The sequence below is a fragment of the Coenobita brevimanus genome, chromosome 53 (genome assembly GCF_032717465.1).
Source record: "Coenobita brevimanus isolate Jiangsu-jjx chromosome 53, ASM3271746v2, whole genome shotgun sequence".
NCBI classification, from domain to species: Eukaryota; Metazoa; Arthropoda; class Malacostraca; order Decapoda; family Coenobitidae; genus Coenobita; species Coenobita brevimanus.
The window spans coordinates 2045001-2059370 of record NC_137006.1 but is presented as its reverse complement, the minus strand read 5'-3'; the positions used below and the strand labels follow the sequence as shown (position 1 = coordinate 2059370).

The 14370-nt window shown below is 41.6% G+C and overlaps 1 protein-coding gene across 1 annotated transcript in view; it reads right to left on the bottom strand.

The window, feature by feature from the left end:
- Positions 1-13702, bottom strand: part of Vps11 (vacuolar protein sorting 11) — a 49783-nt gene extending 36081 nt beyond the window's left edge. The window contains exons 1-6 of the mRNA XM_080273174.1: positions 13665-13702; positions 9835-9903; positions 5337-5513; positions 4145-4385; positions 3581-3747; positions 244-333 (exon numbers count right to left, since the gene is read on the bottom strand). Of these exons, the coding sequence (XP_080129300.1) occupies positions 244-333; positions 3581-3747; positions 4145-4385; positions 5337-5513; positions 9835-9903; positions 13665-13682 (762 nt within the window). The 5' untranslated portion in view covers positions 13683-13702. The remainder of the gene's footprint in view (positions 1-243; positions 334-3580; positions 3748-4144; positions 4386-5336; positions 5514-9834; positions 9904-13664) is intronic.
- Positions 13703-14370: the final 668 nt, after the last annotated feature.

The window sequence follows — 14370 nt, the reverse complement described above, 5'->3', positions numbered from 1 at the left end:
AGCCATCCCCACAACATATAAGATTTGTCAAGTGTTTCTAGTGAGGCATTCTCTACACACCACCCTGTACATACAAAAAGAAAATAAAAAATATATAAATAAATCCATCCATCCATCATCCAATCCTACGTCGTCCCATGAGGAGCATAAGAACCCGGGGCTGGGCAAGTTGGTCCTGACATTTAAGATGAAAGTGACAAACAAATAAATAAATAAATGAATTAATAAATAATGGGTGCTTACATCAGGTCTGGCAACAAGGAAGTGGTGGTCATGACGTCCATCAGCGAGTGTGGCACAGCCCGGCGCACACCCCAGGGCATCCAGCTCCACCTGTGGCAGAATACATACATCACTTTATATACATCTACACATTTTATCTGCATTCTTCTTGGCTCATCTTGCTCTCTATACTCTGTTCTCCTTCATCTAGCCTAAAATTGCCATCTCTCCATCTAGAATACTCAGCGGTAAGAAGAGGTAAACACTAGAATATGATGCTCTACTCTACTCACTTTATCTGCAAAAATTCAGCTTCTGAGGCAGTACAATAAACATAACTCTGCCAAACACACACCTTCACTCTCTCTCTCTCCCTTAAAGCTATATTCTCATCAACTCAGGAGGCTCTCTAGTAACTTCTTGGAGATCTATCTTGTGTTATTACATCATACCACTCTCTTTTATGTTACTTAGATAATTTCAGTATAAACAAGGATGCACAGTGACATTACAAAAAGAAAATATTACATTAATTTGTAATATGCTATGGACATACTTAACTTCCCACATTATATTTTCGCATATACCTGACAATTAGGTTTAGGTGCCGGAAATTCTAACTGTTTATGGGCTATGTGAAAACAGTTAATGCATCAGCAATTTAACAATGAAACAATCACATGATAATATAGAAAATACCAGCAATACTACTATGACTCACTACAAATTTAGACATAATTCATGCCTTCTAGGGTTAAATATATTTCTGCTTTAAGATGATATGGTAGTCTTTCACAGTGGAACACTAACTTCATCTCAAGGGCAGAGTTTACGAACATATTATCCACCAGTATAACTCAGGGTAGTGTGATGAGTAAGGATGGAGGTTTGGAGGGTGAAGTGCTTGAAAGGGTACAGCAGGGAAGAAAGGTTGCTGGTTCCTTGAAAGCAGTGATAAGAAACAGGGAAGTGAGCATGGAAGTGAAAAAGTTACTACATGACAGTATTGTGATACCAACTCTAACGTACGGAAGTGAAGCTTGGACATTGTAGGAAGGACACAAGTCAAGAGTGAGAGCAGTGGAAATGAGTTATTTAAGAGGAGCCTGTGGAGTCACATGGAGAGACAGGCTGACGAATGAGGATATAAAGGAGCGTTGTGGTGTGGATGTGGATGTGATAGGAAGCGTTATGAGGAACACACTGAGGTGGATTGGCCATGTGAAGAGGATGGAGGGTGAAAGACTGACGAAGAGAGTGTATGTGAGTGAGGTGGAGGGGGGAAGAGGGAGGGGGAGGCCGAGGATGAGATGGAGGGATGGGGTGGAGAGGTATATGAGAGAGGGGGGTGTGAGTTGGGAGCAGGGCAGTGAAATGGCGGGGGACAGGGCGACTTGGAGGCGATTTGTTTGTGGCCACCCCAAACGGGATTGAGGCGTCTGGCGATAGATAGATAACTCAGGGTTACTTTTTACTCCAACCTGCTTCATTTTTTGCAACAAGCAGTTCTTCTGGTTTACGTAAAAATAAGTAAATAAACTGGCCTATGCTGTTTCTGTTTGGACCACCTACATTAAAGGATCCCAATTTCCATGTCTTTATGTCCAAATTTTCCACATTTCAGTTGGAATCGTTTCTGTTCACCCATTCACATCCCCAGATATTCCTTTTTTTATATATATATTATTCAAAAGTACTTTTAACTTCAACCAATCTCTATCTATCTATCTATCTATTGCCAGACGCCTCAATCCCGTTTGGGGTGGCCACAAACAAATCGCCTCCAAGTCGCCCTGTCCCCCGCCATTTCACTGCCCTGCTCCCAACTCACACCCCCCTCTCTCATATACCTCTCCACCCCATCCCTCCATCTCATCCTCGGCCTCCCCCTCCCTCTTCCCCCCTCCACCTCACTCACATACACTCTCTTCGTCAGTCTTTCACCCTCCATCCTCTCAACCAATCTCACTCACTCATTAACATTACTAAAATTCCTGCTTCATTTTATGGTCAATGTTTTCATAATATTTTCAGTTTCACTCAGTCCCAACCATTCCTTCATTCACAGCCCTCAAAATTCATTACAGTAAGTCCCCTCGTTTGGCGAATTTCAACTTGGCGAAACTCACTTTTGGCGGTAGGGTGGCCACGGACCACCGAATGCGCACTTGGCGATTTGAATTCAAACTTGGCGGTCCCCTGGCGGCTGCACGTTGAACAATATCAAGAAAAATTGAAAATGTCAAAGCAGGCAAAAATAACAAAGTTTTTCTTAGAGAATCTGGACAGACAACGCAATATCCAAGACGTCATTGCCACCATTCCCGTAGACGATGATAACTGTGAAATCATTGATAACCCCCCCCACTCGATGTGCCACAAGAACAGCCCCAAAAGCAGCCACAAGAACAGCCACAAGAACAGCCGCAACCTCCCCAGCCATCCCAACCTCCCCAGCCACCCCAACCTCCCCAGCCAAGCTTCGCTGCCCTCTTTAAGCTGGATGCTGCCTTTTCTGGCTTCGATGAAGTGGATGATCAAGCGAGACAAATGGTTGCTAAGGGGGTTATGGGGGAGGAGGGGGAGAGTGATGAGGAAAGTGGTGGTAGCAACTAAGCTGCCCCCACTGCCACTCCGACGTCCCCAGCCAAGCAAGCCTATCTTCACTCTATTTACGGTTAGTTACAACCTTTATATCATGTCTTATTAGCTTTATTTATTGTTTATTGGTCTGTTTTCTACATGTGTATTAATATGTGAAGGCTAAAGATTTTATTTCAGCTCGAAAGATGGTGTTTTAGGGGTCAAAAGGGGGACTTTGGCAATGACCAAAGACTGATTGAGGCACTTTATAGGCAATTTATATGGTAAAAAGAACTCGTGTTTGGCGAAATTCGAATTTGGCGGTAGTTTCGCCAGACTAATTGGATCGCCAAACGTGGGGGCTTACTGTACTCTTCTTTTTATGCCAACATTCACATCCCTTCAACTTTCCGTGTCACCAAATCATTTTAAATATAGGTTTTCCCGTAATATTTTCAACTTTATCCATTTGGCCATGTGGAGAGGATGGAGGGTGAAAGACTAATGAAGAGAGTGTATGTGAGTGAGGTGGAGGGGGGAAGAGGGAGGGGGAGGCCGAGGATGAGATGGAGGGATGGGGTGGAGAGGTATATGAGAGAGGGGGGTGTGAGTTGGGAGCAGGGCAGTGAAATGGCGAGGGACAGGGTGACTTGGAGGCGATTTGTTTGTGGCCACCCCAAACGGGATTGAGGCGTCTGGCAATAGATAGATAGATAGATAGATAGATCCATTCCCACTCATCCATTAATATCTTCCCCAAATTACTGTAACCTACTGTTGTCTCCTTGTCGCGGAGAGTAGCATTGATGCAGTACGTGTGTGTGTGGGTGGTAAGGAAGAGGTGTGTGGCACGTGGTGTGTGGCGCAGGTGCAGTGATGTCACCCCACTCGACACCGTCACCACAACTTTGGGCTTGCTGCCTCGTTCTCGGCTCACCTCACCTGGGGAATGTGTTAATGTTACTTTAAATTCTCTGTTATAAGAGGCCCCCCTAAAGTTGAATTAAATAATCTGTTTATACAATAAAATATATATATTTTCTTCTCTCTCTCTGACAAATGCACTGTACCACTCTCTTCTTACACAACACAGTCTTTCTCCGTCTTCTCTCTCGCAAATGTACTGTACCACCCTCTTCTTCCAGGCTATATATGTCCTTCCTATTCTTTCTCTCTACAGCTAATGTTTAATTCCACTGCTTTTCACATACCACATACAGGCTTCCTTCCTTCTCTCTCTCCCCCTTGCAAGCGAGCATACCTAAACACACCCACACACACACACCCACACCCACACCCACACACACACACTGCTACCTTATATATATTTTGACCATACCTCTATACAGCATAATAGCACCATCTGAGAAGCCTAGTGCCAGGAGAGACAAGTTGGGATGCACTGCCAGAGCGGTGACCTTTGGCACTTTAGCTGCCCCGCCCTGCTTGGCCTGAGTCTGGGAGGAGGGGCGGGGATCGGGGCGGATGGTGCGCAGGAGGCGGGGCTGGCTCGGGGTACCTTCGTCAGTCTTGTCGGGGGCCCACACTTTCACCTCTGAGGCCTCATTTTCTTCACCATCCTGCAGGGGAATTTTAGGGGGTACAAAGAAAGTCCTCATTAATTACAAGTTGTTTTATAGTCAATTCCATACCACAGTCAGCTTGTTTGCATCTCACAGGACTAGGGTACTGTTACAACATGAATACTGTACTATGTGGTAGTTGGGTAAAAGTTGATAGGTCTTAGTTAGGAGGCAGAAATGGGTCTCCTTGGTTACTAGTCAAATTTATCCTCAAGTCTGATTTCACCTGGCCATTATTTGAGCTGAAAGGGGTTAGGGATCTTAGTCAAATGAAAACACACCATCCATCCATCCATCATCCAGTCCTCTGTAGCCTAATGAGGAACGTAGGAACCCAGGGCTAGGCAAGTTAGTCCTGACATTTAAGATGAGAAAACACACCATTTATTAAAATTACACTCATCCTGGTTTTTGTACTTTTTCATACCTGATTATATATATCACTCCCTCCCTCTAACTCCACTACCATACCAAACTTACATTCTAATTTGGAGTCAGCTTCTGTTTTGGGTGAGGTAGCATGGTTACTGTGGAAGAGTGTGAGCTCTGACACTGAACAAAATACCATAATTCGAATTTGGAATGGACTATAGCTATCTGATTTTCATTTTTTGCTTTGACAAAAAATAAAAATGCTTACTGAGGTTCTACTATTACCGATCAAGACGATTTTCTGGTCTCTCTCTCTCACTTTACGACAATTATGTACTTATACAGAAAATTCCCCCACCTCTCTCTCTCTCATACACAATGAGCACAACTTAAGTACCGTACCTACTGTATGGAAGGATAAATACAGTATAATCCATTCTGTCTCTCTCAATACATACATCAGAAAACTGATAATGTACTGTACTGTAATTCTGTCTGTCTGTCTGTCTATCTGTGTTGGTCTGTTTGTATATCTGTCTCTGTCTCTGGTGGTTTGTCTGTCTGTGTGTCTCGTACCGCTACAGTGACGAGTATTGCTGCATTGTCGAGAGCTGTGATGGAGGTGAGGGGGTGGGGGGAGTGGGCGCTGAAGGACGAGAGGCGCAGCTGTCGGGTCAGGGAGTGTACACAGCCCACAGAGTCTCCCACATACACCCGCCCTCGGCCCCCACACGCACACGTAATGTATGCATCCTGTACAACAAAGAAGGATTAGTTACTGTCTGTTAGTATGGATGTGGATATTGAAATTTCTCGGGTAAATGTAAAAGTGTGTCAGTGTGTGGGACTATGTGGGTATGAATGGGATTATGTGAGTGTGAATGGGATTGTGTGTGAATGGGATTGTGAATGTGAATGGGATTATAAGAGTGTGAATGTAAGTATATATGGGTATTGGTGTACAACTGTAGGGATGTGAGTATGTTAGAGAACGTGCATGTGGATGTAAGGGTGTGGGTAGACATAACATAATTATATTCTATTAAAACTTATATTCTACCAATGAATTTGCATCAAGTAATGTTCAATGTAAACACTTTCTTCAGCTTCCCTATTATTAAATTTATTAACCTATATTAATGATTACCATACAGTATGCCACAGTTTGTTAAATTTTAAAAGATTATAAACTACAATTTTTATTATGATTAAGAAATAAATACTGTACCATAAAAGAATGTACCATCATAATTATTTTTTCCAATATTCACTTTTGAATCCCATGTTAAATTTAAAACAAATTACAGTCCATATTTACAAAATGACATGTGTCTCAACCCTGTACAGTAGAAGTTCTATTTTTCGGCATCTATGGGACCAGGCAAGTGCCGAAATATCAAAACTGTCGAATTATCAAAAACTCTACCCACTCAGTACCTTATCTGTTTCGATGAACATTATCATCACTACTCATATCATTACAAATGTGTTTGGAGAGAGTACTGTGTACTGTTTGATACTGTACAATACTATAATGAATACAGTACTATACATGAATATGAAAAATAAAGAAATTAGTGAACATACTGACCAAACGATGACGACCCAGGACCGGACAAAGGACTTGGTAATGAGTACATGGAATGTAAGAGGAGCGAATGATGAGGTGAAAGAGAGAGAGATTGTCCAGGTGCTTGAGGGTGCGAAAGTGGATGTATGTGGAATAACTGAAACAAAATGGAGAGGAGAAAGTGTTAGAGAATGGGAGTATGGACGGGGTATATGTGCAGGAGTAGATGAGGATCAGAAGGCAAAGGAAGGAGTGTGTATAGTTGTGAGTAAAAGATGGAAGAAGAGCATAAGACAGTATGGATCAGTTGGGTCAAGGATTGTGTGGGTAAAGTTGAAAGTTGAAATACAAATATGGGCGATTGTGTGTGTGTATGCGCCAACGCAAGATCGTGCTAGAAGAGTGAGAGAAGAGTTCTGGACAAATGTGGAAATGTGCATGGAAAAGTTTGGAAGGAATGAGAGAGTGTTTTTGATTGGTGATATGAATGGTAAAGTGGGGAATGTGAAGGTAGATGGAATAGTTGGTGAGTGGGGTGTGCCTGCTGCGATAGATGAGAATGGCAGTGCGTTAGTGGACATTTGTGCTGGGAGGGGGTTGGTGATAGCCAATACCCTCTTCAGGCATAAAATGATCCACAGGTATACATGGCGAGTGATGAGAAGGGTGGGTGGTGAACTGAATGAAAGGAAGGCAATGATTGATTATGTGTGTGTGGATGAAAGGATGCGAAGATGTGTAAAGGATGCAAGAGTGTATAGAGGTTGGGGGAGTGGACTTTCTGACCACTACTTGGTGGTGGCCAGAATTAGGATGCAAGTGAGATGGAGGAATAGAAGAAGGGAAAGACGAGAGGAAGGAGTAGTTGCAAGGAGAGTGGAAAGGTTACAAGAGGATGAGAACAAGGCAGAGTGTAAGAGAGAAGTGGAGGAACGATTGGGCAAATATGAATTGGAGCAGATGGGAGACGTGGAAGGTGTGTGTAAGATATTTACAGAAGAAATATGTGCAGCATGTGATGTGGTGTGTGGAAGGAAGAGAAGGCGGAGGGGGGTGCAAGGAACAGCGTGGTGGACTGAAGAGGTGAAACAGGCTGTGGCACAAAAGAAGAAAGCATACAATGAATGGGTGAGAAATAGGGGCGTGGAAGAAGTTGAGAGGCGGAAGAGAGAGTTATATGTGGAAAGGAAGAGAGAGGTGAAAAGATTAGTAAGAGAGAGTAAGAAGAGAGTGGATGAGGAATTTGGAAGGAATTTGAGTATAAAGTGGAGGGACTGTAAGAAAATGTTCTGGAGAGAAGTGAAAAGAGTAAGACAGGGTGGAAGTGAAGTTAGCAGGGGAGTGAAAGATAAAAATGGTAGATTACTAGTGGAGAAGGGAGAAAAAGTGAGCAGATGGAGAGAACACTTTAAGGAATTGTTGAACGTAGAGGATGGAAGTAATGCGAGTATAAGTGGCTGGGGAATGGCTGGGAGAAGGAGGGAGGTGAGAAGACAGGAAGAAATCAGTAGGATAGAAGTTGTGGAAGCAATGAAGAAAGTTAAATCGGGGAAAGCCCCAGGAATTGATGGAGTGTGTGGTGAAATGCTGAAGCATGGGGAGAGATAGTAGTAGAATGGATGTGGAAGATGTGCAGATTGGCCTGGGAGGAAGGTAGAGTCCCGGAGGATTGGAAGTCAGGTATAATTATTCCCTTGTACAAAGGAAAAGGGGAAAAGAAGTGTGTGGTAATCATAGGGGCATTTGTCTTCTTAGTATAATAGGAAAAGTGTATGGTAGGATACTTATAGACAGAGTTAGAGAAAGAACAGAGAAATTAGTTGGAGAAGAACAGGGAGGCTTTAGGAAGGGAACAGGTTGTGTAGATCAGATATTCATTCTTAGATCTTTAGTGGAAAAGTTTCTAGAGAAGGGAAAGAAGTTGTATGCGGCTTTCATGGATTTGGAGAAAGCATATGACAGGGTGGATAGACAAGGATTGTGGAAAGTGTTAAGAATATATGGAGTAGATGGGAAGTTACTGAATGCTGTGAAGAGTATGTACGATGGTGCGAAGGCTGCAGTGCATGTGGATGGTGAACTAAGTGAATTTTTCTCTTTGAAAGTTGGTTTGAAACAGGGATGTGTCATGTCTCCATGGTTGTTCAGTCTGTACATGGATGGGGTAATAAAAGAGGTACAAGGTAGAGTAGTGGATGTTGGAGTGGCTCTGGTGAGAGAGGATAGTGTTTGGAAACTCCCTGTACTGTTGTTTGCAGATGATACTGTGTTGTTGAGTGAAGACGAAGGGGAGCTGCAAGGCTTGGTGGATGAGTTTGAGAGAGTGTGTAAGAAACGGAACCTAAAGGTGAATGTAGGGAAGAGTAAAGTGATGGTTTTTGAGAGAGGTGAAGTTAGTGAATGTACAGCGAGGTTAGATGGTGAGGAATTGGGAAATGTGAGTACGTTTAAGTATTTGGGTAGTGTGATGAGTAAGGATGGAGGTTTGGAGGGTGAACTGCTTGAAAGGGTACAGCAGGGAAGAAAGGTTGCTGGTTCCTTGAAAGCAGTGATAAGAAACAGGGAAGTGAGCATGGAAGTGAAAAAGTTACTACATGACAGTATTGTGATACCAACTCTAACGTACGGAAGTGAAGCTTGGACATTGCTGGAAGGACACAAGTCAAGAGTGAGAGCAGTGGAAATGAGTTATTTAAGAGGAGCCTGTGGCGTCACGTGGAGAGACAGGCTGACGAATGAGGATATAAAGGAGCGTTGTGGTGTGGATGTGGATGTGATAGGAAGCGTTATGAGGAACACACTGAGGTGGTTTGGCCATGTGGAGAGGATGGAGGGTGAAAGACTGACAAAGAGAGTGTATGTGAGTGAGGTGGAGGGGGGAAGAGGGAGGGGGAGGCCGAGGATGAGATGGAGGGATGGGGTGGAGAGGTATATGAGAGAGGGGGGTGTGAATTGGGAGCAGGGCAGTGAAATGGCGGGGGACAGGGCGACTTGGAGGCGATTTGTTTGTGGCCACCCCAAACGGGATTGAGGCGTCTGGCAATAGATAGATAGACTGTATATAAATGTAATGATACAGTAGGCCTACAAGTTTAAATGACTTACCTAAACTTATAGTAGGTTCCTTATTTACATATGTACAATAGAAGGGGTTGATTGGAGTCTGCTACTGCTGGAAGAAGTCCCCAGCAGTAGAGGGGCGGAAAAAAATTGGAAAATCTGCCGAACAATCAGAGATTTTCGTAAATGGGACTATTTCTCAAAACTGCCGAAATGTCAGATTTGCCGGGGAATTGGATGCCGAAGAATTGGACTTTTACTGTACTTTGAACAATTACTGTGTGACATCAATATGAAAGAAAAATTAGAGGACTCAATTAAAAAAAAAAAAAAAAAAAAAAAATGAAAAATGGTTACTAATAACAAGGACTGTAGTGTAAGATACTGGGAAAGTGGTTTATGATAAGGATGATAATGAAAGTGATGATAACGATGATAACTCACCTTCACTGCCTCTGCCAACTTCCCACCATCAACATTGGCCTTGACATCGAAGAAGCTGAATTTTCGCCACTGTGGGAGAAACATGATATACAAATCAATGGTGTTTCCTGTGAGGTATTGCTCCATCTCGCAATGTAACATGATTTACACCCAAGGCTGATGGTGGTACTGTACTGCATTCCTCATGGCTATTTTTAACTACCTAGTGTTATTACAGTACTGTACATTTACATACCTCTTCAAGACTGTCTTATATAGGCATAGCTTGCTTTATGACTGACCATTAAAAGACCAATCTCTTTAAAAATTTTAAGATATCAGCACCACTTTTAAAATGTACTTTCACCATTTTTCTTATATGACCCCTAAGATCCCTTCTGAAATGATTTTAGCACAATTTTACCAATGTACAGTCACCATTTTTGCTTATGTGAATGTATACACACAAACGTATGTCGTCTGTTCCATGATGGCCTATAAAATTGATCACTGTGTCAATGACAGTGATGAAGTAATAGTGTGATGCTCCACTCAAAGCAGCGTTCTCCCCCCCCCAACTCTTGGCATAGGCTTCACAGCCTGCTTTCAAGCCCCAGTAGTCCTCCTACATACTATACACCTCTACATGTCACCACTTCGGCACTAACACCCACCGTCATTATTGAATACATGCTAGGGCTGTCTCATACAGGACTGGTGTATTGGTACTATCAGGGGTATTTTTATGACATGTCGGCGGGTCGTCTGGTAGATCAGTAAAGTCTGATTTCATCAAATTCAAATCCTAAAACTGTTCCCTGCCTCAACGGGGATTTGAACCTGGGTTCAGTAGGACTGCAGGCCACCTCAAGTAAAGTGTAGTTAGGTGAAAAACTACCAGTTTAAGTGAGTTGGAAACAATGTACTCTATACAGTTATGCAGTGTGGCTGACCATTTCCAGAAATGTATCTCCACTGAACCCATGTTGTACATGCAATGTGTTCAATTTCTGATCAGCCTTCCAGCAACTATCATAACATGAAGTATGCCTGTATATTGTACAGTACTGTACTTTACTCCTGATATTGTCAGACATCCTTTTGCTTGGAGAGACCTGTTAGTGTGAATGGTTTAATGAAGTCTATATTTAACCCCTACAGTTTGAAAATTACCTTCTACGCTGCACAAAACTCTGGGTATAACAGGTATAAAATAAATCAGACATCCCCACAGTAGTGCAACCAATCTTACAATTTCATTATAATTATTTGTTACTTCTGGGTCCTTCTGTTCAGCTTGCTTCTCCTATGCATCTTATAACCATAAGAACATTTTGGATCCAGAAAGAGCACCGTGACAATGTGAAAAGGTCATGAACAGAAACTTCAATCTAATTCTTTTTGCACTCTTTTGCTTGCTCTGGGTGAACAAAACATGGCTTTATTCCAGGGGGATGAGGAGAAGGAGTTCTAACTGAGAGAACTGTTACACAAAATTATTCTTTGGTACATTTAGATGTTACATCCATTTGCTGTGAGCCTCTAGGGGTCAAATGCTTAAGCCTTGAATTGCACAGTGGAATCCAAACCCCTAGTTTCTGACAGTCAATTAAGAAACATCTGCGGTTATTAAGAATGGTTAGCCAGCATCCCACAATACAGTGTGTCTTCTGGGACTGTATAGGAAGGCCAGATGAAGTATGTTTCATCTTCATCCTGCGCACCAGAAATTATCGCTGAAAATTGGGGGTTTGCATTCCACTTTCCAATAATAGCATATAACCCTAGATTTCACTACCTGCTGTGGAGTGCGGCTGCACAGTTTTCCTCTGCTTGTTTCACATGTCCTGAAATCACTTTTTTTTTTTTTTTTTAACTGATGAACAGAGGAAGGAAAAAATAATCCATACTACAGATTACAGATGTCTTCCATTCATAAAAAATGGTGTAGTTAACAGTTGGATTTGAGCTGTTGAAGGTTGATGTCTGGGGGGAAACTAATCTGGGGAAGTAAGTTGCAAAAAGAAGTTCTAAGAATAAAGGGATTCTGACAGGCAGAATTTCTGCAATATGGCAATGTGACAGTCAAGTCATGAGTGCTATCGGATGCTCATGTAGCACGGGGGAAGGTGTGGAGAGGTGGCACAATGGATGCAACTTCGTCTGAGCATTTGCCATAAAAGTATAAGTATCTGTAAAATAGTGCAGGTAAGGCAACATAACATCTTACTTGTAGGGAAGGTATAGTTGATTTGTAACTGCTGGGTTACTGATTATTCTTACAGCTTTGTTCTGAATTTTGTTCAGTCGTTTTAGTGCAACTTCTCCACATCCACACCACAAGGAAGGCAATATTCAGGCTGAGAGTGCACATGACTCTTGTAAATTATAGCTACTAGCAGAACTTCAATGAAGGCTATATCTGAGTTCTACATTATTTTCTTCTTTATTAAATCCCATTGGTGGATAACAGGAAATGCCGTCTTGTTCCTTTCTGGCAGTTTTGCCAGGGCTTCAGTGAGTAACAGCACATTCATTCCTGCTCTTGTTATTTAGGAATGTGAGGTAAATAACTAAGGTAAGGTTGGGGTTTGTTTTGGTTTGGACTGAACTGCATGGGGTCTTGGCTGGGTAATGTGGGGTTTTAATGATAAACATTAGTTGTAATTCAATTATATTGGGAGGCGGGAGTTATAAAGAAAAAAAAAAAAAAGGTCAATTCCAATGATAATGATGGTAAAACTGAACAAAATATGGTACATAAAAAAGAAAAGGGGGGAAACCAGATTTACTGCTAAATCAAGTATGGGCAAAAAGAAGAAAATTACCAGTTAATGTCTAAAATGGCCTGTAATGTAGGGTACTTTGTGGAGGGAGATGGAATCTCAAGAACTGGTAATTTCTGATGGAAATGAATAAAAAAAATATATATATAAATATATATCAAAGACAGGGGGATAAACTATAGATTTATGGCAGTCAAATGTGGACTGAAACAAAAAAATTACCAAAACAACTGCAAGGATAAAATGGCACAGTATTTTAGGGGCATCACCAAAAGAAGCTTAGATTATTTTATTTCCAGAATGTTTTGTGTTATTTTCTTTCTTTTTTTTCCCCTATGCACAGACTATTTGCTGCTGGTTTCACTTTGCTGTTCCAATGGAAGGGATAGTTGCTTTGATGATGATGAGTCCTACTTAAACCTGACCAGGACCATATACCAGTATCCTACTTACCACTGTATTTGTTAGATCAGATCAGATTACAAGTCTGAGTTGGTCAGTTTTCTGCAAAGCTAATCTTATTACCTGTAATACACTACCACACAGACACGGGTCTTCTACATATCCTAAGAGAATAGGCCTACATAGAATATTTGTTGTTTCCTGAATCACCAGAAAAAAAAAAAGACAAATAGTAACTGATCATTATATAGTTAGCATCCGTTAATTTGATATATTGGGATGAGGGTCTTGTATGTTTGTGTAGGCTTTAATTAATGCTGCACCTGTGTGGTAAAATTTTCTCCTGATGTTATTTGTAATAACTAATTACAGAAAGACTGGAAGATAATACATGAGCATTTATGGTTATATCAAAATCTGGAAGTTCATTACCAGTTTCTGATTGTTAATATGCAGGCCACTTGATACTGGAGGAGAAAGCAAATGCGATTTTGGAAACAAGAGTGCGCGTTATTACAAAATACAACATATCCTTTATCTACAAAATTACACGTATTCCAACATTAACTCATACAAGGATTGACGCTACATCAATAAATATAAACTTTGGATAAACTCAGAGGGTGTAAGTGGAGGAAAAAACTGGAAAATTAATATAATTACCTGCAACAATGCTGCCATCACGCCCCTTCACATTTAGGTTACTTCGTCTTGTCCAAGATTCGGCCAAATATTTGCAAATGAGTCCAAACTGAAATGGATAACTCAAGTAGCTGATTGCGTTTTATCAGTTTAAAAATAAGAGGCATTTATCGCACCTGTCACTTAATCCAACGTTTAGTAGGACTGCCATAACGAGATGAGAGCCGAGAGCCGGATTTGTAGACCACAAACTCGGGTGTTTACATGTGACGTCACAGCCACCTAGCCCTTTAACACACCTCACCAGGCTCACGTTTCCACCTATAAATTTTCGTTCGAACTTCGGAGCTAATGGCAAGCAGTCACACAAACCACCTTCTTATGCGTTTGTTATTTGCCAACCATTGTAGGCTAAATATCCTTTAATAAAATAATAATAATAATAATAATCTCTACTCACTCTTGGTTGAGTCCGTCTTTTGATATGAGGGCTTTCAATACTGTACTTGTGTATGTAATAGAAATGCCAAAATGTCTAGGAATCGAAGATGCACATGGTCCGACAGCATACACAGGCTCCCCAGAGGCTTGCAAGAAGTAACAGCTGACTGTATATCATTTTACTTGTTGAAGAAGATGTGTGGCAAGACCCACCACCTTGTTTTGTTGTATAAGGACTCTGTAACTTTCACAACAATAAATATTATCAATCAATCAGAGAGAGAGA